General features: G+C 38.1%; 1 protein-coding gene across 4 annotated transcripts in view; it reads left to right on the top strand.

Annotated features, from left to right (window-relative positions):
* dlg1 (MAGUK family member discs large 1) overlaps positions 1-25,586 on the top strand; it is a 338,246-nt gene that overhangs the window by 73,847 nt on the left and 238,813 nt on the right. For all 4 annotated transcript variants that reach the window (XM_022067362.2, XM_022067361.2, XM_022067363.2 and 1 more), the window contains exon 2: positions 5,155-5,291. In XM_022067362.2, the coding sequence (XP_021923054.2) occupies positions 5,155-5,291 (137 nt within the window). The remainder of the gene's footprint in view (positions 1-5,154; positions 5,292-25,586) is intronic.

Below are 25,586 nucleotides of genomic sequence, written 5' to 3'. Positions count from 1 at the left end.
ACTTTACAGACTAACGATTGGAGGAATGCACTATGGAGTGACGAGTGGAAAATAACTAAATTTTTTGTCATTTATTCAAACGCATTTTTCTGCTGAACTGTAGGTAACTGAGTGACCAACTCATAAGAGGTTGAATTCAGGGAGAGATATCCTTGATGTCTAGGTCACAGCAAAGACATGCCAAAGTTAAGCCTTGTTGGCTTAAGGAAGGTTTTTATGCGTTGAATTGGTTTATGTTGGGTTAGGTTAGGTTAGGTTGGGTTAGGTTAGGTTAAGCTGGGCCACGTTACGTTGCGTTGTGTGGTTATAGTTGTGTCGATTTAGTTTTTGTTATGAATAAATTAATTTGATGTTACGTATTTATCTATGCTATTTCAAGTTTGCGACGATATCAACCTTATTTTTTCCTGTATTATGACATTTAAAATTTCAAGGTCATTTTGTTTCGAAATATTAACACTTATTTGCGCGTAACTGTGGGTATCTGACGCACAATATCCACGTAACGTTGAGGTGGCGGACAGGTTAATGTCATGTAACGATACCTGCAATATTAGTCCGTCGGTTTGCAGAATAGACGCATTTTGTTTTTGAAGGTCATTTCTAGATCATAATTTCAAACGCATGTTTCTGTAGATCTATAGGAATTTGATTCAACAAACTTAAGTCAATTTGAGGTCTCGGGCAGGTTAGCGTCATATCTAGTTTACGACAATATCAGTCAGACGGTTTGCCGTATAGATGAATTTTAAATTTTCAAGGTCATTTGAAAGTCATTTTTTCAAACTCATTTTTCTGCCGAACTATAGGTGACTGAGCGACTATACTTATATCACTTCGAGGTCACGGACAGGTCAGCGTTTAGTAAGTGTCCTGACAGGATCACTCCGGTGGTTTGCCGAATATCAGACTTTAAAATTTTGACGGTCATTCGCAAGTCATTTTTTCTACCCATATATCTGCCGATCTACAGGAATCTGTGTGGCCATACTCATGTCAGTGTGAGGTCACTGAGAGGTCTACATCATGTCAAGGTGAAGGCAGTATCAAGCAGAGAGTTTATGGAATATATGAGATCAATATTTTCGAGTTAATTTCAAAGCCTTTTTTTCAAACCCATATATCTGCCGAATGGTTTGAATCTGTGAGATCATACTTATTTCCATTTGAGGCCACCGTAAGGTCTGCGTCATTTCAAAGTCATGACCATATCAGTCAGATGGTTTGCCGTATATATGAATTTAAATTTCTCAAGGTTTTTTGAAATTTTATTTTTTAAATCGCAATTTTCTGCTGAACTGTAAATGAGTGAGTGGCCATACTCATCTCACTTCGGGATCACGGACAGGTCAGGGTTATGTCAAAGACACGACAGAATCATTCTGGTGGTTGTCCGAATATAAGACTTTAAAATTTGCAAGACGATTGGGAAGTCGTTTATTCAAACGCATATATCTGCCGATATGCTGGAATCTGTGTGGCCATACTCATGTCAGTTTGAGTACACTAACTGGTCAACATCATGTCAAGGCCACAGCAATATCAGCCTGAGGATTTTTGAAATAAATCTGATTGAAATATTCGGGGTATTATAAAAGCCATTTTTTCAAACCCATATATCTGCAGAATGTTAGCAATCTGTATGACCATACTCATGTCAGATTGAAGTCAGGGTCAGGTCAGCATCTTATCAAAGTCACGACAGTATCAGTAGAATGGTTTGCCGTATATGTGAATTTAAATTTTCAAGGTCATTCGGAAGTCATTTCTTCAAACCCATATATCTACCAAATTGCAAGATACTGTGTGGCCATATCCATGTGAGTGTTTGGTCACGTGCAGGTGAGCGACATGTCAAAGTAACGACAATATTGTTCCTGTTGTTTTGCATATAGGGGCCTCAGAAGTTTTCAAGTAATTTACAAAGAAATATTTCAAATACATACCTACGCCGATCCTGAGGAATGTGAGTGACCACCTCATAAGAGGTTGAACTCACGGAGAGATATCCTTGATGTCTAGGTCACGGCAATGGCATCCCAAAGGTAAGCTTAGTTGGCTTAAGGAAGATTTTGATAAATTAATTTATACAATATTTTTATTTTCCGTCTATACACAAACTTAAAATAATGTTGTTTAAAATTATCTAAAATTAAAACATTCTCAGTAGATACTGCATCTTGTTACATTTTTTGTTGACTTATTTTAAGTTAGGTTAGGTTATTTTTGATAACATTATTTTTCTTAATGTGTGGTTAGGTTTTTGTTGTTTTATATTTTGTTACTCTATTTTATGTGAGTTTATGTTACATATTTCTCAATACCATGGCATTTTTACGACAATATTCACCTTAGGTTTTTCTCAATGGCATTTAATATTTTCAATGTCATTTTATTTGGAATTATTCTCACACCTATTACTTTTGACGTGTGGGTATGTGAGTGACTATACCCACGTATCGTTGAGGTCGCAGACAGGTTAATTTCATGTAACAATCAGGACAATATCAGTCTTGTGCTTTTCCGAATAAAAACCTTTGAAATTCTCAAGGTCATTTGAAAGTCATTTTTTCAAACGCATATATCTGTCGTTCTGTAGGGATCTGAGTCGCGACACTCATATCAGGTTTCGGTCACGGATAAGTCTGCGTCATGTCAAATTTACGACAATATCGGTAAGATGCTTTGTCGAATAGATGCCTTTGAAATTGTCAAGGTTATTTGAAAGTCATTTTTTGAAACGTATATTTCAGCCGGACTGTAGGAGACTGAGTGTACATTCTCATCTTACTTTTAGGTCACGGGCAGCTCAGCGTCATGTCAGTGTTGCGACAAAATCTGATTGATGGCTTTTAAGATTTTCATTCTTACAATTAATTTTTTCAAACGCTTATTTCTGCCGATCTGTAGGAATCTTAGTGACCATACTCTAGTAAGTTAGAGGTCACGCAGGTGTCAGCCTCAGGTCAACGTCACGACAGAATTAGTCCTATAATTTGCTGAATATAGGGTTTAAAGTTGTAAGGTCATTTGAAAGTAATTTTTGAAGCATATTTCTTTCGATCTGTAGGAATCTGTGTGACCATACTCATGTCACGAGGTTATTAGCCCAATTGTTTTCGGAACAGACGCCTTAGACTTTTACGAAATCATTTCAATATCATTTTTATCGTGGTTTTATTTTTTTAGACTCTGATGTGAAAAATAGACATATTTTTTAGGTGCATTTATATTTGGAGGAGACAAATGTTAGCTTGTATTTATGTGACGCCCCTATAAAACAGCATGTTTTGTTGTACCCTCTCATGCAGCTGAAAAACCGTTGACCTCTTGCTACATTTATTATATTTGCGAATGGAGACAGGTTCATTTTAAAATTAATGCCTTTTTTCAAACATACCCGGTATGTGTCGGAACAAATAGGCCCTACTCCGTTACGTTTTTATATCTCTTACACTGTTAACCTGTAATGAGGCTAATTAGAGATAATTCGTATTGCATGTGAATCTTTTAAATATTTATGATTCATAATTGTTATACATATATAGGTCTTAGTATAGAAATTTGGTGTCTTCATGTTTGTCAAGATAGCGTAGCCTCCATTAGTAACGTGATTGCAGGTATGTCTTTGATATTAACCAATATTTTCGTCAGGTAAGAGTCGAACAGATTGATACAATTAAGGCATTACAGTGTGGATCATTCTCGCTTATTTGAAATGAAGATGAACATTCAGTTCCCCTCATATAAATGCAGCCAGAACCGCGCTTTAGCAAGCTCGTTTCCTGAATTTTGGTACTGGTATTCTGGAGAAAATTTTGTCTTAATACCAAGGTACGGTTTTACAAGTATTCAAAGTATCCCATATCTATAAAACTAGAATATTACAGACGAAGTAGGTGATCGAAGGTCTCAATCGAGCAGTGAGCGCTGTATTTGCATGCTCTATGTGACTTACTCAGCGTACGACAAAAAATTTTATTATGGAAAAGTCCACTGCCCATTCAAATTGCAATGTTGCTGTGCTAAAATTCTTGGAATCTTACCTGTTACAATATACAGCTTATTCTGGGTAATGCTTCTATTTGCAAATCAACGCTCCTCCCAGTAGCAGTACTGTAACTGCCCGGATTGTATTTTCGCCATTTACACGGGTGAACTCGAGCAATAACCCACCTTCTTCCCTGAGTCGATGTTGATTGGTTTTTCCGAGAAGTTTTTGGTGTATATTGTTTCTTTGCAGTCAGTGGAAACAAAATGTGCTGGCACCGTTTTGGATTTGGTTGTAATGCTATAAAGTATATTTCTATCGAAAAAATCTTGATGAATGCCGTCTAGCGGGGTAGCTGTTTACCAGGAGATTCCCTGTGAAATTACGAGGACAATTACATAGTGAAATACTGGTCCAAGCTTTCGTGGGTTCATTGCAATATTGTCGGTATATGCAGGACTCCATACCGCTGTTTGGCTTCATTTTATATATAATTGTGTATTTGGTAGCTAACTTAAATACCAGCAACAGATGTAAATATAATACACTGAGGAGTCTGGATCATGAATATATAGGCACTGCCTAGTGGATGACATGAAAACATCAGTGTTACCACTAGCAGTAAATGGAATTCATAAGGCTTACAGTATTGAACTACATTAAAGGGATTTTAATAACTGCCAGTGTAATCCAGGGCTTGAGCGCTGTGTTCGGATTATTGTACTGAACTTCTAAGTACTAGATTCAACTGGATGCACTGCACTAAAATCAGTCTCAAAAGTAGATCACGTGTCCACTTCATTGCAACACGCGGTCATCAAACGTGTTCAAAAACCGCAACACATACAGAGTATGACCATGCATCCTCAGGTCTGTAAATTGTCTAAAAACAGTTACGTCTGTTGCTGATTCCTAGCCCAGATAGATACTAAATACTTACAACTTGCTATTTCTAGTTTAAATATACCATTATCGTCAATAAAATATAATGATGTATAGCACATCAGAACCCTGGTGATGGGGACAGAGTTGGTTCCCGAAACGTCGGTTTACTACGGTAACCAGTTAACGCGGCTGATTGCCCGAGAAGATTTTATTGATTTGACGGTACTTGTTTGGTTGTTTCCACTGTGGTGATTGCGTCCTTCCTCACTGTCTTGCAGATATCCAGGAATTCTACGAGCTGACACTTCTGGATGAAACCAAGTCCATCCAACAAAAAACTGCCGAGACGATTCGAATAGCAAATAAGTGGGAGGCGAGCGACGGGCCCATCACCCCCACATATGGCAACAATGACGTGAGTCACATTTTTTTATTAACCTGCAAGGGGCATTACACTCAGCTGTAAGGAGCAGGTGTGTTTTAAGTTTGTAAACATTGAATAATATGCAAAGTTATCTCAAATCTTTCCCAAAGTATAACATTTTGGATACGCCAACGGCGTACAGAATTTTTGTGTACATTTGCTTAAAAAGTGTGTTGCTTAAATTACGAAATGTGCACAGAAATGCCACTTAGGGGTATGGTGTTATCTTATGAATATAATTGTACCAGATTATTTCATCTTTAAAATCTTGAATTAACCTTCAATTTCTAAAAGTCCCGTTTAACACAGTGGTAAGTGTGGATACTAGAATTTCGGAAGCAGTTAAGTTCTACGCAGTTTGATAGAGAGTCGAATAACATCCTAGTGACTTAAGATAATTGTTTCATAGAGTGCGGATTAACAACATAAAGACCACGCGAAATCTTTTTGTAGTTTCAGGTTTCATGTAAGTAATGAGCTATTTGAGGGAGGTAGGTGGAATTTTTATTTAGTTGGACCATAAACAAGTTCTCTATTAATATATATAATATGTGGGCATATAAATAATTATGAACATGGGAAATTTCTCAATTTTGGATTATTTTTAACAATTTTAAAGAAAGGGGACTTTGCTAGTGGAAACGTTGCGCAGAAATTTGTTAAGAACAGGCCATATTGTTCCTTGTGGATTTTATTTTTAATAACATCTTTGTAAACGTCGTAACTCTGCATTGGAGCATGGCCTAAGCTTCCTATCACCGTCATAGATGAGACCATGTGTTTTCTTGGCCGTGGCCTTGCAATTCCAAGAAGCGTTATGAATTCTGTCACTTTTCATCCTAATTAGTTGCCTGTTCTATGCGTTACATTTCAGTGAGCTGTACATAGTTATTTTCCCTTTCCGAGAATAGTGATGAATTTAACATAATCCCTTCCGTATAATTTTATTCATCTGTGACACTTAATACCAGGGCATTGGTTTTTCATTATGTATCCTATCAAAATCGCAGACGAGACGAGTTCATGTAACATCGATCTAAAATAGTAGCATCTGATCGAAATTGATATAATTTATATATTCGGAAACAGTACCATGCTTAGAAGACAGCCATCTTCGAACTCAACACCGTGAGAACCTTAATTCGTACTAGTATGCTTCTGTGTTTGGTGAGTGTACTGCCCTTTGACCGCATAATAATCAATATGTTTTGTGTTTTAATGCACTTGAGTCTGATATATAATGAAATCCAAATGAACTGTAACAGGATTTAATAAAGCGTGGCGGGATGTTCATATTAATAAATCGCATATCTTTGGTAAAAATGTGTGTCGTATTTTGATCCGAGCTCGTTACCGTGAGATTTTAGTTTTAATTCTCCACCAGATGAATATTAAAATCAAATTATGTATTTTCTCTGTTATTACAATTTTCATGCATACGAGCCCAACTTAGTGGGTACCTTGCTCGTACCTTGGCAGTGGATAGGATACCGGTTCTCCTCATAATACAAAATCAAACCGTGGATATTGAAAGCTCTTCTCATGAAATTCACCTTTATGTCATTGGTTTTGTTTTGGCTAAGATTCTTGGAATTCAAGGCAGACAGAGGGAAGAGAATACGCTTTGGTTCAAATCCGTTATATTCCTCATGTGTTTGATGCTGACTTTTTGTTGTCGGTTGCGTTTTGAATCCATTGAAAGTCTGTCGGGAGACATTTGTACGCAAACCTGAGTACTCTGAAATTTTTAAAAGTCGGCTCTTGTAATTCCCAGGAAGGCAATTATTATGCCTATGTAATGTAAGACATAATTTGCGGTTACTTCATGATCCTAGAGTGTACCGCCCCCCAAATCATTAGCCGTCCGACCGTGACGGGTACATAAAAATTAATGTTATGTTGGATAAAGGCGTCTTGCCAGGAAAACTCAGATCTATTGCGTCGGTAACTCTCTGAAGGCTTTGGAGACAGGATAAATCCATCCAGAAGGCGACCCACGTCGTCGTGTTGAGCCAGACCAGTAAGCTAGCTGTGGTCCTACGGCTCTGTAGGCTTGTAGGCTTTCTTTACTGCCAGTTAATTACGCAGCCATTTCTTTTCGGGTCCACATTACGCAGCGTACCAGCGTTATAGCCCCTACTTGAATACCACTTTAATACTGCATCTTTAAAACAAGTCTACGTGTAAGGGAGAGAACGTTTTAGTAATTTGCATGCGGAGTATCGGAACATAACTGCACATACGCCTTGAAACGTGCGACCTGCGAGGTCCAAGATTATTTAGTGTATGCAAAACACCCAGACATAATGTTTGTCTGTGCAAAGATTCTTTAAACGTGCCACACAGAGAGTGGCATTTATTTTTATTTAGTGTTCTGTCTGAGGACAGGTCCATATGAACAGGATCCTTCCATCCTTTTCTCGGACTGGGACCTGTTCATATACGTTCTTGGCAGATGATCCAGAAGTGGTTTGCCATTGCCTTCTTCTGTGTATGAATGGAGTAATTGTTGGGATGCCACGGAGGAAAACTCCGTGTTGCCTAGACCACGGCCTTGCCCAACACAAGTTATAAATTCGGGCACCGCCGGGAATCGAACCCGAGACCCCGGGATTACAAGGCCAGCGTTCTAACCTCTAAACCACCGTGGCCATATGTGTAAATAAATAGAAAATTAGATTTTACAACTTTTTTCCAGCCTGACCCCTGTATATGGCTTTATTTTGTAACGTGTGACCCGTATTATTTTTAGGTACTTCCCAACTTTATTCATACACGCTATTTCATTTTGACAAATACAGTGTACACGCACGTATTAAGTTGTGGTGTTAGCCTTTTTGATGCACTTTTTTGACTTTAGTCAGTGATCCTCTCCTCTAACGACTTGACTTAATATGAACAGTCAGTACTGGTATAAGTGTTATTAGTGTTGTCAATCTCTCAGGCTTGGCTTTTGATCTCTTTATATTTTACCTAATAATATAGATGCTAAATAAAATTCTTAATTGACACATCTGCGTTAAATAACATGTCTTTCAACTAATGATGGGAGTATTTTAAACCTTCGGGACTTAGCAAATTAAACTTTTAAAATTCTTAACAGAAGAGTGCCTTAGAAATATGTAAATATAACTATTTTGTCTACTGGAACAGAAGTGGGAGAGTATTTCATAGTGAAGTGTTAAATATACATCTAATGGGAGTTCTTGGTTTAACCTGATAGTCAGCGAGGCACCAGACTGTTTTCAGGCGATACAGATGTTGTTCACTGAGATTTTTCGTGGTTTCCTCAATCCCTCTGTGCGAAAGTTCAACATTGCTTTCATATATTCCAAATTCTTTCAGCTTCACCGTGGATGATGTGATGTGTGACGTGCTGTAGTTCTCAGTGAGATTAGCAAGTGATAGGCCTACCGATAGCAGCTGACATATTCTAGCCGCGTTCCAGTCTGTAGTCTATCCTGTTATTTTCATTTGCATATACGTGTCCCAATACAAAATAGATACGCTGGCAGGGGGAATTTTAATTCTGTTTTTTTTTTAACTTTTTCAGCCTGAAGCAGGGTTGTTTTGTTCTGTGGTTGAATGGGAGATAACTCTAGAACACGTTATCCGATATGGTAAGAAACTTCGGATTTTGTTTCTGTAAACATCGTTATCATGTTTCGATAAAGATAAAGAAACGTGTTGTATAATGGGAGAGGGCCAACTCAGATTTAGAACAGCATGCTGGCAAAATGCGTTCTTTATGCCAATTTACAATTTTTGTCGATAATACTCGATTCGAATGTTGATTGCAAGAACCTGGCAGCTGTTACGATTGAGAGTGACCCAGAGTGATTTATCACATTAGCAACTTTGGTGACCCCTAATCAGTCAGTCAGTTGCTTACCGCTGTCAACAGTGCCACGAAGTTAGCGGTGGTCATTTTGAACATTTACGTTAGATTTGCTAATTCACTGAGTGCCAGTGCTGACGTATGTAATGGTTTTGCTTGTTAAATGAACTTGTGTTTACATCTTTCTGGAACAGCCTGTATGTCATGACTTTTTCTGCACAAATCACTGCAGTTTCTTCAGTGACAGGAAAATTCTACCGGATTAAACGCTTATCACTTGTAGTTACAAAGTCATAAAATGGCCGCATGATAAAGTTGTCTGTGTAAAATCAAACAACCTGTGATCCATCCAACAAGTTTCATACTCTCGTACAGGCTGAATTCGTTGATATTCTGAATGAATAATCATAAGTAATGGTATGATTACTCGATGTACATCATTTTTGTTAATAATCTAAATGAAAGGGAATATAGAATGAGAACTAATGTGTCATTTTTTCGTGTTTGTGCGAGCGTGAGATGGAATATTTTATTACAGTGAAAGTGTCACTATATGATGCAAAGACACGTATTTCAAAGGCTTGTATCCTAGAGCCGGTTAAGATCATTGAATTTCTGGTGGGCTTCCTCCGTTATTTCAGGCAACTAAATATTTACACTAGCTTCATCTACCCTTCGTATAATAAAATTGTGATATCACCTGTAGGTACCTAACGCCTTGCTACCGGAGCCCAGAAACTGTGGCCTGAAGAAGTAAGTGGAAAGTTGTTTGTGAACTGGGATGTTGCACTGCATAGTCTGGTAGAAATGTACCGACGTTTTAGAGAGCGATTCTGAAGATGGAGGCAGTGGGCACCACTGAAACGTCGGTCATTTTCTACCAGACTACACGGCGCAACATCATACTTGTCGCTTTGTGATACTGAAATCTCATATAGTATTATATTTGGCTGTTGCTGAAATTTGATAGGTGGTTAATTAGTGCGTAAATAATTTTCGACGCTTTATTGTCTAAATAATTACATGGTTTAGAGTCATTTTTGACAAGTTTACAGTTTTAAGCTCGTCAAGAAATTCGCCAGTGTTTGCCGAACCCGATAATTTGTTACCGTTTTCGAAAGACACTGGCATTGGTCCTTGTTCAGGCTGAGTTCAGTCAATTCCACGCCGTTTCTTTAACACAATTTTATTATGATTTCCCCATCTGTACCTTCTCATACTTATTGAGGTTTTCCGGCTGAAGGTTCGTATGCATTTCTCATCCTATCCATTCGTGCTACACGTCCTTCCCATTTTACACCACGCCGGGACAGGCGCCTTGGTGTCACGATGGGACAAATAAATAACATACTCGTAGATACCAGGGTTTTGGGGGAAAAGATGTACTTCAGGGCGTTGTAGTCAAATATGACATCAGGCGCATTTGATCCATTTTTATCCTCTATTTTGTAACCTGAAGAAAGTCAGCATTCCGATTCTTACAACTAGCCTGCTCGTGTTGGTTTTGGAATTTTATTATATGTTATTAATGAGAATATAGTACTGAGGTCAGTGATATTTGAGACTGTCAGGATTCACTTCAGCCCTGAAGATGGACATGATATGTTCCTCAGAAGTATTTGTAACCACCTGTAAGATAACACGCCATCACATCACAGACCACAATTGAAAGAAATACTTTTCCCGGTGAATATTTATTGCAACTCCTCGTGAAAAATGCTGTCACAATATGGATATTCTGCAGAAACTCGTAGTCCACTGCAGTTCATACATGATAGCTGTTTCAGTGGAACGGAATTTAAGGCCGGTGTGGCGTAACGGGCTAAACATTCTACATACAGTGCAATCGAACGAAATTTCTCGGGGTGTGGAGGAAGATGTCTGTGTTTGGTTTCCACTCGGCTGTGCAATTCCTTCCGGTTTAGCAGATTCTACAATTTCAAGGTTTTAGGAAAATGTGTAGATGCTTTAGGACATGTTCACGGTCCATTCAGTGGAAACAGAATAATGTGGTACCCGGACTTTACCAAGTTCCTACTCAAAATTCGGACAACAGAACGTTTTTATAAAGAACATTCCAAGCGCACTTCCTGCTATGGTTACATCTTGTGTTAAAGTCTGTAATACGTTTCCATTAACAGAGTAATCGTTGTTTACCCTCAGTTATTCTTTTATTTACTTTCTTTTCGTTTGTTTGTTTTACCATTGAATGTCTTCTACTTTAAAAATATCTATAGAATTCGAATTACCGTATCCGTATCTTCCCTTTTACATTTATACTGTGCAGTGAATCAGTTTGAGTATTGTGGAAAAGTTTTCTAATTTATCCTCGCAGTTTAATGGTTGACGAGTCCAGAACTAGGTACCGCGGAAATACTATACTTCCCGCTCGTCATTACCCCCGCGTTTCCAAGTGCTTTTGATGCCATCAAACACATTTATGACGGCACTTTATTTTTGTAATAGCCTATTTAAGAATAATAACCACATTTTTCCCTCGCTAATACATAACGATATAGATAATAATTCATAGGAGGGAAAGGGAAAGTACGTAATAAAACAGCAATGTTCGCTGTTTAAAACACGTAGAGTCCACATGCCAGTGTTGGAGCCACGATTGTTATCGATTTAGTATTCAGCCTATTTTGTAACGCGCATTCGGTAACACTAGTATTGACTGTCCCTTGATTTCCTTTGATCTGTACATAAGAGCTACAAAATACTGAGCAAGTTGGCTCAGCCGTAACGCTTCTGACTTATTTGGGAAGTGCCCAGTTCGAGTCATGGCCTGGACACATCCTTTGCTGGTTTATATGAGTTCCTCAATACTAATGCTGAGTTAGTGCCTTGAAATGTCTATTACTTATTCTCTGATACTTTCAACTTTACGGATTAAGATCATCTTTATAACTGTTGCAGTTGATACTGTGTCACTAAATAACACATTGTTAATCAATCAAGGCTATATCATCATCTTTAAGTAGCCCGTTGGGGGCAATGGTCTCTTTTTTTCTCCATAAAAATCTCCAATTTTGGGTTAATATTTTAGTTGAGGATCCTTTATTCGTTTTCCTTTTGTACCTATTTTCCTTTCTTCTTGTGTCTCCACCATTTGTTTCTGCGCTTTAATACTGTAGACTCCTGATTATCCAGTTTGGTTGCGAAATATATTTTTCCGGATAACCTAAATCCCAGATAACCCGCTGAAATAAGAGAAAAACACTCAAAAGTAACAGATACGTACGTTTATTTACAAACATGCATTACTTAAATCTTTAAAGATTTACATATAACATTAGTGATTTTACATAAACTTTAATACAGTACAAAAAAAAAGGATTCCAACAGATAGTAATAACGTTCTATTACCGTAAACGTCAGGTTTCAGCAACATTTTATTTGTACCAGTGCGATAAATAATATGATATTTTGTACTTTTTTCTTTATATTTAAAAGTTCAAACTCCTGAAAGAGATTCTTTAAATTAATTTTTAATTTTCGTTTAAACCAGATAGCCCGCGGTTAATCCGTCCTCGGATATCGGAGTCTACTGCATTCTGTCTGTAACTTATCACTGCCTTTATATTACCTTCATCCGTCTTTTGGTCTCCGTTTGTGACTGCTGCCGTTGGGCTCAGAAAAGGCATTTTAACAGCTTCAGTCCTCATTTTAATTTCATGGACTGTGAATTTTCCATGTGAAAGAACAGGTCTTGCACAAATTGTATTTACGTATCCTGAGATGTTTTATTTTCTAGGGTTGTTTCTTTTATGTAGTTTATTCTGTGGCCTTTTATTATTTTAATCTTTATATACTGCCTCTTACCTGCGGCATTTTATACGTATAAATAATTAAATACATTACATTATTGCATTATTTGACTGCCACTGTATTCTTAATATGTCGCGCCCGCTAAGAGCGATGGATTTATTTTGTCTTTGAAATATCAAAAGACTTAAGTAATGCCTTGATAGATAAATATTACTGTATAAATTAAATTCCACCACTCGAATTTTCGTTGTTTTGCATATCATTTTATTAATAACTTTGTCGCATTGTCATTTATTTCATCCACATTTATTTAGGCAGTGAGTCTTATGCCACATGGCATTGTATTCGCTAGAATACATTTCGTAGTAATATATATAGCTACGGGCTGGACGACCGGGGTTCGGGGGCAGAGGATTTTTCCTTTAGCCTCTGCATCCAGACCGGCTCTGGGGCCCACCCAGCCTCCTCTACAATGGGTATCGGGGTCCTTTCCCGGGGGTAAAGCCGGCCGGAGCGTGATGCTGACCACTCACCCCCATCTAGTGCCGAGGTCAAGGAAGAGAGGAGCTATACCTCCACTCCCCCCCCCAAACGCCTACATGGCGTATAGTGGGACAACGAAAAAAAATTCAAGTGTGAGCTTATCTGCATACTGCTGCTTTCCTCTCATATTCTTTGATTTGTATTCGAATTCATTCTGTTCTTACGGTGGTGTTGATTCTGCGGGGAGACTGTGTTGCCCCACCAGAACTAGAGATTTGTTTATTTTGCTCTGTAGCGTTGTATCTGACCAGTATTTTTTTTATTTTATTCCTTTATACTTCCATTGTTTCTCTTTGTATGCTTTCCACTTTGTATTTCCCTCTTTCTCTCCGTTAATAAAGGTTATAATAATACACTTTTGTCTTTAAGTTACTTGTCTTTTATTTCAATGATTAAATACAGCTATATAATTTTGATATGACAGCTTACTCTTTTCATCTCATCGATTCATTTATTTAGGGTATCTTGAAATTTTGTTTCATGCAGTGTGTCTTGTCTTTGTTTTTCCTTATTGCCCGACTCTTACAGTTAGCGGCTAATTCCCTCAATTTTTTTCTAAAATTGTGTTTGATCTTTTCTTTAGCGTGCGCTGTGGAATATCACACACATGCTTGTACATACGCGCGTGTTACGTCACAAATTAAGCCTAGAATTATTATTGAATGTTGTAGTACCACCTGGTGATATGTCTCGCTGATGTTTATGAATTGTGCGTACACGAAACCAGGAAGTTTATTTATTGTGATATTCTGTTGTCAAATGGCATTAGATGTTTTCGACCTGTTATTTTTGTTTCTGGATGAGAACCAGACGCTACGAAACTGTTCATCCAAATATATTATACGCAGACATCTGCAACTATAAATCTTGTTAACTGTTCTTAACTGTTTCCATCCGTCTACACAAATTCTTTAAAGAATTACATTCGGAGCATCGTCTATAGCTTTGGTTGTTACAGCAGAGTATCAGATATCCGCATTCAGAGGCGAGTGAGCGCAACGAACACTAATTTCAAAGGCCATTGTGTGCTGTCCACTGGCAGGAACGTAGACCGAGTTGAGAACACGCCTGTTGCTAGTTCCATGATTCCAGTGCAGCTACAATCCCGTTACGTTTCTATCTTTTATCCGACTGTGAATGAGTTTCCAGATGGGACACTACGCAACGAGAAACGCTGTCCGTCTATCTTGCAGCTACTGTTCCTTTAATTTTGTAGCGGCTGTGTGCGAACTCTGTGGTTCGCGAAACGCCATATTTTGTTTGGTTCTCAGCGACGGATTTAACTGAGCGAGTCATTTAGCATGGCTTGGGATGATGGGATTACTCTGATAAGAAATGAGATCGCGGGACAGACTATACTTATTTCAAAAAGAATCCCGAAATTTACTTCGAGATTCTAAGTGGAACTACGAAATCCTTGTTCAAGATAACTGATATTCCAACCAAGGTTTGTGTCTGCTGCATCTCAAACCGAAACCACACATCGCTTGAGGTACGTCGACCGTTATGAAACCATAATGCGACCACATGGCCAGTAACGAACTGCTATTTCATGTAAAATTCTTTTACCGTGTTATTTATTGAGACTGGTTTCATTTTTTTAAAAGTTAATGAACTGTAAATAAGTCAAATTTTGCCAGGCACGAACAATTTCGATTTTGATTTTCGACAGAGTCAGGCTATTTACCACAAGACATTTTTCTACCTCGTGTAGTTTGAAATTTCATACTAAGGCCATGTTATTACTGCCCTAGTTTACGCCGCCTAAGTTAGTAATCATACGGGTGTTGAGAGGTGTCAGGTTCGATGTTTGTCTCGATTGAATGCTTGATTTTGGAAGAGTAAGAGTTGTTGAATGTAGTTCTTATGTTCTTGGTGGTTGTGGAGTGAGAAGTGGATGAATTCAAGGAATAAAAGGAGAAATGAAGTGAAAACGTCAAAGAAGAAAGGAAGAAAGGAAGGGAGGAAGTAAAGATTTACAGGATGGAAAGTCTGAAAAAGGAACTAGAGAAAACAGGAAAATTTGAAGGTAGGAAGTAAGGGAAGACCGATGAATAGGAGGATTGAAAGCGATTAATTTTGAGGGAAACTGAGAGAAAGGCACAGGGTGGAAACTCACGAACGTCTTAGGAACGCTTTGTTGTTCAAAGATACTTCTTTGTATTGAGAACTGAGAATTAAAGCTAGAGACTGGACGTATACGATTGGTGAAGAGAGGACTCATGATAACAAATGCTGTTGTTACGTCGGATTAGCTAGGGCCGTGTTCTCCAGACAAGAAACATTTGTTTCTGTAGAGATGGCCGTGTGGTCTCAAAGGAAACCATCTCATACCAACGACTCCTGAGCTGGCTGGCGTACTAATGCAGTTAGAGTGCCAACATAAATTCTAATCCAGCTTAACATTGTACGAAATGACCTCATTTTATATCGTGCGATGGCATGGTTTTTGTTTTTCTGTGAAAAATTCCTTTCTTGTGTTGTTTTTTTATTGTTTGTGATTAGACATCAGTATTTTTGGAAGTCTGGAAATACTGAGACATAAGGCAATGTGCGTGTGATATGTCACGCACTATTTTATAAGAAATAATTAGGCACTAAACAAAGAAGGGATTATTTTGATCCTTAGAAATCTGAGCTCGTATAATCATTAATTAATAATTTAGCCCATATCTCAAAAGAAAACACAACACTTCTGCATTTCAAAGATAAAGTCATTAGTGCTGTTTAAGGAATTAATCGCTGTTTGTAGTGAGAATCGCACAAAACACAGAAGTATCACTGTGCCAGCAGCTGCTGCTTACAGTCTACATAAGTTATCGCTGGGCTTTAAGGAGTTAACCACTAATTTAAGAAATGGAAGTTCTGCTACACGTGTTTAAGTAGGTGCTAAAACTTGTTTCTCTTATGTTGTTTTTGCCAAAACATCAAACTGAATCTTCGTTATACAGCAAGAAAACCACAGTATATACGAACAACTTTGGCTGAGCTCACACTCGGATCTGTGGTTTGGATCTGCAGTGCTAGATAAAATATATTACAGTTCCGAACTAAAAGGTTAAAATTTATTATTACGCATTCCTAATCATTTTAAAATTGGAAAAAGAGAAAAAATACTGTAAGCCTAGATTTTATGAATCTGCTTGTTAATTACATTTATTGAGGTGTCCAGTGTCGCAATGAACCATATTAATCTTTCTTTGAATTCTTGTTTCATGACACCTAAAATGTGAGACCATCGCTGAAAACATACATTATTCTTATAATGATAAAATATAAAATATCTTAATAATGAAGTAATTTGTATTTTGAACTCTTCATACGTGGGTTTAGGGCTGTTGACTTTTGACTAATTGAAACTCCGAGGAATTGAACCAAAATGTAGATAAACTTTATAAAACGTGTTTGATTTCGTCGTTGTTGTTTATAGACTTCTTATAGAATAATGGAACATACTCACACTCGGGTAGATCATTGTAACTGATCGTAGGCCAATCTGTGGCCTGTTGTTTGCTTGTAATACAGGGTGTCAAAGTCTTTGTATGAACTGAAGCCTGGTAATCATGCAGTCTGCAGCTGCAAAGGGGTAGCAGTGGAAATAATTGGAGCATAGGATTCGTGTTACTCGTTGTCCGTTGTCTAAAATAATTGAACACGTCACGCGTTGCAGGGATCAGATCAAGTAGGCTTGTCTCTTTAGGTTTGTGTATGCAACGACATTACCGCTAATAATTTAGGCTACTTGTATTAGATTGACGCCGTTTGCGAACACAGTGATGAGGAGAATATTCGGGCCTCAGATAAACAGAAAGAACCTGGTGGCAGGATTGAATAAAACAATGAGGAACTTCGTAAATTGTATAATCCTTATCGAATATTGTTAAGGTGGCCAGTTCAAGTAGAACGCATGGGTGAAATGAAAAATGCATGAAACATTTAGTCGGAAATGAGTCGAACTTTTAGGCCTGGATGTAGAATGAGGCAATAGTCTAATTTGTAAATTTGAAAATAGTACAAGTAGTTTTGGAGAATGTGGATTGGTTTACAGTAGCTCAGCGTAGGCTTTTATTAATCCGGAAACGAAGTTTCAGGTTTTATAAAATACGAGAAATGTTTTACGTCACTTATCTATTACTAGCTTCTAAAAGACAGACTTTTTCATGGAGGAACTTAATTTATTCATTTCTGTGTGCGGAGACAAGGATCATTGTCGGGTGTATTTTATTAAGAATCTGGTACACAAGAAGTGTTCGGTAACTGCATCTCGTTAATCGCCGTCAGTATGAGAAGGACCAGCGTCGAACGTGCTTGTTAGGATGGCTGTGAATTTTGAACAGAAAGAGATGTTCCAGGAGGCTCTCATCTGCCGTTTTCATCTTCAGAGACTGAAAAAACCATGAATAACCTCAAGCGGGGTTGAAGCCAGGAACCTTTGTGATGCACTATAACCCAATTACCGCTAAACCATCTTTGTACTGGAATTAATGTTTCTATGTGATACAGACTTTGTAAAACAATTTATAATTAGTGAATATACAAATGGCTGAGCATAAATTCAGCCTTAACCTTTCCGGTAAATTTTCTGACTGGGATCAATATTTATTGGTTTCCTACTTCATATTTAGCAACTAGGCATGAGCTACAGATTCTGTATTGTTATGGTTCCGTTTACAATGTAATGAACTCTATTTCTTATCATCATATTCTTATTATTCTTCGGTAAAGGAGATTCCTACGCAAGTCTGAAAGTTTTGCATAAACTTCCTTAGGTGCATATTGTGTTGAAATAATGAAAACTTCATAGAGATTTGTATAAATAAAAGCCTATTTTCAGAGATCTTTTTCTCTCTTCCAGTTGTGTTTGGTATTTCAAAGAAATCCTTTGCCTTTCTGCGTTTTTATACTGTGTTCTTATCTCTTCTTACGTAAACACTTTTCCTTCTCACTGTTGTCTGAGGCCAAAACTAGGAATCTGAAGGAAAGAAAATGGTATTCAGCTTCCAAGGATTAAACAGATTACTCATCAAAGTTTGCTCTACTTCTCCATGAGGCAAACCAATAGCTTTATTCCAGCTGAAATCGTTTCTACTTTCCTGTCTCTCTTTACTGCAAACAGTAGCATATATTAAACGTCACTCTCTGCTATAGCCTCTCTGCTGTTGTGCCTTTTCATTTTTCTTTTAGATCCGATTTAAACTAAAGTTTTCATCTTACCAGATTTCAAATTATTTTAAAAGCGTTTCTGACAGATGCGATTTATCGTCTCATCGCTTGAGGATTAATTATGGAAACGTTCTTTGAACTTGCCTTTCCGTGCTGTGGTCTTGTTCAATAGAACATTCCACAGCCTCGACCAAATTAACGGTAGAACATGGAGTGTTTTCTCGCGAGGCTGACAATTTGCATTTCCGATGGTAAAGGGCGACGATTCGTTGCTATCGACAGTCGTGTGAAAGTTCACAGCTTCTGTAGAACACAAATAAATGTAATGTGAAAACGACTAATTTATTAATTTTGAAGTCTCAAATTAGGCCACGATTCATTTCTCGTATGTCATTTCCAGTTCATTTATATTATTATTAGCTACTGACAGCGTCGTTAAACAAGTTATGAGAGATTTCCACCCTAGTGACATTTGTAAAGGAGATATGGTTCTCACGGCGGTGAATATATAATGCCGTGAGGAGTAATAAGCGGATACATTTCTGAGAAACTTACTGTTTCCACTTCACGGCTTTAGTGCCCTGAAAATAAAGACGAAACGTTAGTACGTATCTACAAGTCCAGGCGGCGTTATAACCCAGAAGACCAACAAGTACACATTTACGTAATGTAATCCACTGTTGTTAATTATATAATTATATATTATATTTGTGATAATAATTATGATACGGTTAATGCTGATAATTCTGTTATTAATTTTATTATCACATTGCTGATAATGATGCTGGATCTGGCATTAACAAAATCTTTATACTTTACTATTAGATACTTAACATTTGTAATTCAGTAACAGAATTTGCAGATTAAGCCATAAAACGTAGTAAGTGTGCCTAGATTTACCTGAAACGTGAGCTCCAAATGCACCAGACTCGATCCGTGAACTGACCCAACACATCCATAAGCAGGGTTACCGACAGCTACCCCAATATAATGTTTCCGTCATTGCCCAGGAGATTGAATCGGAGATGAATCCGCTCCCACCCTTCGCACATCCGATGGTGTTTATACAGGGAAACTGCCATTCTATCTGTGTTTGTTTTACAGTAATGGTACAGTTTTCGAAACGAAGTCTCCGGGAGAGAATGATATTTAAATGTGTTCAGACTGTATCTAAAAGTAATCATGTACACCCTTGGGAGTTATGTTTCAGTAGTAGATTGGTTTTGTTCGTACCATTTTTTCACTTATCACCGTAAAAAACGCTCAGTTCATTTTACAATGTGGACATAAAATTAAAATGTTAATTAGTGTCACTACCGATCGGTGTAAGATTAATCGTTAAATGCCTAATAAGTGATGTAAAAGAAATCCAAGGTAGAGATTTGAGTTATACATTATTTAACAACGCTGCAGATCTGACAGTTACATATGTTATTTAGTATCGAATGAGGTTAGAGAATAATTATGAATTATTATCTGTAAAATTTGAGGGACGAATAAGTTCTCACGGCGAGAAGTATGAAAGTGGATATCTTCTGGTATATTGCACCATATAGTATCGTAGATATTGACCGACGTTTCAGACGAGCTTACTCTACCAGACTACACGGCGCAACAACGTGAACGTCTTTAAAAAAATCTGTCAATGTAATGCGTAAAAGTTTATTTAACACCTTAATTAATGTAGCTCATCAACTGAATTAAATAAAACAAAAATGTAAGTTACTCTACAATATTTAGAGTAACTGAACATATTTTTTAGTAGTTCTACAGTCCTTGAAGGACCTTGACCTAATCAAATATGGGAGTTTTCTTAATTTATTTAAACATTTGGTAGGATTGCTTGCACGAGTTATTAGTCCGTCGTAAGGCCTCTGCTTGTACAGGACTTTACAACTCAGAAATACGCGGACAAACATCCACTCCCAAGTGGGTTTCGAACCCACGGTCCCAGTGCCCGAGCGGTCCAGGCCCTCGCCGCAGACCGCGCTGCCGCTGTGACCGGCAGTTGAAAATGTAGTCAAGTTATTTTTTTTAGGCGTGACCGGTTTATGAGTAATTTCTTTGCTCATAATGTGTCAAACTGTTCCACATCAGACATCATAAAATTTCTTCTGCTGCAGCCACCCATTACTTACCTCTGCGATCTTTGTAGCTATTTCTACCAAGCGCCTTGCTAAAAGCTATGTCTGCGGCAATATTCTTCCGAGAAAAGCAATATCCTGGTTTCCAGTCCGATCGACGAAAATAATCTGTCATTAAAGGAACAGGGCGTGTTACTACTGCTAGTACGAAGGTTGGCTCCACTTGAGGTTCTTCACGCATACCAACATCAAGATACATGTAGTGAACTGATTGACGTTGAGTAACTGTGACATTGCCTGCCATTTCAGCAATACACATCAAACACGACCCTATATGCGGTCAATTACAGCGTAGAAACCCGGTATGTCAGTCGTACACTGACTGGATATGTCAGTGAGTCAAGCACGTGACACGCGCATCCACATTTCACGCCCGTTTCATTAGCAGGGCGACCAACTCTCTCCTGAAAACCTAACATGGCGGCTGTTCAGATTATCTTAGCCCAGGGACAAGTGTCAGTGTTTCCCGTTCTCATAACAACACAGGTTACCCAAAATTATGTATGCACATTATAATAAGGAATTTCAACCTTTGTGTATACATATTTTTGGTACACACTGTGTATGATGCACACCGCGCAATATTTGTCACTCTTGTCTTGTGAAGAGTCGAACTTCGATCCCCAAGATTATTCCTCGCCTTAATGTCAAGAGTGCAGGGGGATTAAACAGTTATGACTTGAATGGGTGAACATTACATTAAATAAAACGAAATATCTGTCAATTATGAAACATGTAGGCCTACAGAATTTGTTTTTCAAAGGAAATGACATTATAAAGCAATGCGATAATTATAAATATTTCGAGGGCAGAGGATATGATTCAGGAATACATAATAAAATAAATTTGGGTCAATACGCCATTTCGCTAATGAATGTTATATTGTGGGATACAACAGAAAACAAGGAAAACTACATAAAATATTTACAAGACAGTTCTAAAATAGTATAGCCTATTTTTGTGAGTCTTCCCGCGTTTGGTGCCTGTGTTATTGTATATCCACGTTTTATTTTATTATTATGAGTTGCATCAGTATCCTATCCGCGGCCACGATCGACGTTGCTGCGCATTCCCACTGAGTTACTTAGGTACTTAAAGGATTTCGTTTAAATTTGACAAAGGAATTCACACTAGAAGCTATCTAGAAATTTTTATTTTAATCCGTGTCGGTGAAATATAGCCGAAATCACACCTTAGCTTACTAAAATATGGCTTGGAATACACCGAAACCTTGCACATGAACAGAGGTTTGAACATTAGACGATTGTAAATGTACGGAGTGTTTCTGAAATACACGGTAACTCTTTAGGGGTTAACCAGAAGGACGAGTGGGCATTACCTGGGAATCTTCATAGCTGTAAACGTTCTTCCCCCCTTTCAAATATGTCACTCACTCTGTTCTCCCTCTTTCGCTTCTCTCTCTCTCTCATTCGGTTTTAAAGGGTTGCGTATATGCAGTGATGTGGATCGTTTGGAAGGAACGGGTCTCAGACCTGTTGGAATCGCTGTAGTAACTCGACCACTTGTCGTTTCTAGTTCACGTTCGGGCAGATACAAGTGGCATGCTAGTAATTACATTTTGACAAGCTTGTGTGACAGAGGAGTTATAAACGTAAGGCGATTAACGATCTCTTCAAAATTTAACGTGCAGAAACAAGGCAAATGAGTCGGTAAGAGCCATAAACCGCCCCCTGCATTCATTAGTCCTTTCAGTCGTAAATCTCCACAATCTTGTAGCTAATAAATATGTGTAGCTCTTAACCTCTGGTGGTCATCATGGCTGTGAAGAGTAGGCAGACGTCTCATCAAGATTTACTGCTGGCAGTTGGACTCTGACGGAAACCCTGTACAGAGTCGTAAATTGCTGAGTGTCGCTGAATTAAGGTCAGTAGGGCTTCGTGGCTTCTGTTAAAATACTGGCGTTAGAAGTGGAGTTCTTGCATGTTACTAACGCCGCACGAAAACTACCACTGCTTTAATCTGTCAGTAGTTGGCTTGCGATGGGTGTCATTATTGCTAACTCCCAAACCCACGAGAGCAGACTGCTCACACAACCGATGTAAATAGCGTCCATAGACAAGTCGAAATGTCTGACATCAAACAAAAATGTTGTATCAGTGCACTTCATGTCCGTATGTCGATAATTTTCGAATCTGTAGTATCTGGGTGGACTTAACACATTCGTATTCGTAATAAGTATTACAAACGTAATTATTTATTCGTGAAAATTAATCGGAATCCATGTCTGTTGTAATATGTTAGCCAACTAAAGTTTAATGATATCGGTGAGAGATATTCTCATTGGATTCAGTTCCTATATGAATTAATTACGTGCCTTTGTGTATTATCGATAAATTAATCAACATGGAATTCTTCCCACAATACGTTGCACGTTTGTAACTATTTTAATGCACATTTATCCAATTACTGAATATTGTATCAAATGCGTTCATTATATTAGATTTGAGGTTTTTGTTCGTCAACAGGATACAATATCCTGTTTGTTTTGTGGAAGTTTATCTTTTTGATGGAACGTAAATTGGTCCCGAATGCACGATAATTAAAACTTAATATGCGGTCGGATGACTGAGTACAATCTACATGGAAAAGGATGCAGCCTGTATAATTGTGTTTAGATTAATAATGTTTCGATCGCTCTCCAAATTACAGTACAAGATAATCTTACGAAACTCTTAAAACGCTTTTGTGGCAGAATATAACAGATTTTATGCCTTTCCGTAGTTAATTTCTGTATAGAAAATTACTTTTCGAAGCAGAATCGGTAAACTAACCGTGCCACGTTTCCAACTTCACCACTTTTCGGCGTGTCGTCACGTGTTACGTTGTGTCTAGTGATTTTTACACCAGCCGTGGCTTCGGTTTGATTTGAGTAAATGTGGACTGATAGTAACAGGGGTTGTTAGGGGGTAGTGGGTGAGTGATTTTGGAAAGTTTAGTAGGTCTGTTATCAGATACGATATTTTCCCAATACTAGGATGGTTTGCCATCACAACAATCCATCACTTTATTCCTATCTTGCACTCCAGGTTCCAATATAAATTCTACTCTTCAGACCTCAGCTAGCGCAATCCCCGATCTCATGAGACACAATTGGCATCTAACGGAAAATGCAATCTTCTTCGATCTCAGAAGTGGGAATCGAGGAAAAGATATAAAAAAACTGCGTTAGAATAAGCGACATTGAATATTGGACACTGGATCTCCCAGATATGAGGACGTAGTGGGAACCGCCGAATCACTGCACCAGGCGAGCTACAGTGAATATTTTGTAGTAGTTTGTGGTGTTGGTTTCGTTGTGTTTTGGTGTAATTTCAAAACTAGAAGTTCTGCAAACAGACGCCACGTCTTGATTAAAGACGTTTTGTTCATTCTGATATTTACAGACAGAAGGATCTATGCTTCCTTGAGTGTTATTCATCAAACATAAAAGCACCGTCTCGATTCATTTCACAGCAGAATAGATTTTAAATAAACAGATAATATAAACGGAGAAACGCTTAGGCTACAGACTGAATTTTCAGAAAAACGGTGACTTATACGTGGTTGCGAATTTAATGATGCCGATGTCCTCGCCATCGTGTGACGTAGGAAGTCCCAATTTGGGAGCAAATATGTCACGCTATTGCCTGCTGTCATTTTATAACTCCACGCGTCGAAGCGTCACATGTTTGCCGCGATCTGGATCCAGATTACTCCAGTAACCAACACGGAAAGATGTCCGTGTTGCGGAACTGTGCTCACCAGTGAAAAATACAAGTTAGAAACGCGTCTGGCCTACAAGTGACTTAGGACATTGATGTTTCGAGTCGAACAGCTCGTAGCTCTGGTTCGAGGGATCGTCAAATCATGAATCTGCTGACTCTGCTGTAATAACCCAGCATGCCTACAAATAAATGACAGCAGACCATCGTGTAGTTAACGTTTTTTCTTCTCTTTATATGTTTTGGCATCGTCACTTTGTACATACCGTGTTGTATTGTTGTACAGGTTTATTAATGCATCTCGTTAGTAATTTAAATATGAAATTTATCACCCGTTCTGTGTTAGAAGTTTATCCCGTGTTTGTTGCCATGACGTCATGTAGCAGCGTTTAGTTTACAGTAACGCACCTCATTCTCATAGTTCAATAATCCGATACTGGCGGCTATAAATTTTGTTGTTTGGCGAGAGAAAATTCTCTGTTCTTCCCAGCTGTGAGTGACTTCCAACATATTCCGTTTAACATATAGAATTTCTGGTAACGGAATGAACATTAGACACCTGTTCGGATTGGTTCACAGGGTATGCAACGGTGCTATATCAATTGCAGAGGTTATTCTAGACTTCAAGGCGATGATGTAGGAAAGAAATTTAGAAAAACTGGTCTTACAATGTTTCAAGGCGTTATCTCGACAGGCTTTTGAGGAACACTACGACATTGTGTTTTGACATCAGATGTCCTGGTCAAGATTCGAACCGAGTATCTCTGGACTAAAATACCTACATTCCAACTAACTTAATGAATCTGACTGCACTTTTTGTGAGCGTTTCTTTTGTGTGGCTCTGTCAGGCAAATTCAAGAAACTTGTTTTGAACTTTCTGTATTAACAGTTGATATGAAAAATAAGCCTATGTACAAAATTTTGGTCTGAAAACTCGGAAGGGTGAGACCATTTGGAAAAAATTGGTAAATGGACAGTTAAATCGATCTCAAATAGGATGAGAGGAAGTACATTTTGTTGGGCATGCTCACGGTAGGGACTAGTAGCGGACTCATGTGAACATGAACGAACCTAAGGGCCTAATAAAAGATGGGTAATTTGTTAG

The sequence above is a fragment of the Zootermopsis nevadensis genome, unplaced genomic scaffold (assembly GCF_977971745.1).
Source record: "Zootermopsis nevadensis isolate Lab colony 2312 unplaced genomic scaffold, Znev_1.0 Znev_ptg000030l, whole genome shotgun sequence".
Classification (NCBI taxonomy): domain Eukaryota; kingdom Metazoa; phylum Arthropoda; class Insecta; order Blattodea; family Termopsidae; genus Zootermopsis; species Zootermopsis nevadensis.
Note: the sequence above shows the minus strand (reverse complement) of the source record. Positions and strands in the feature narration are given on the sequence as shown.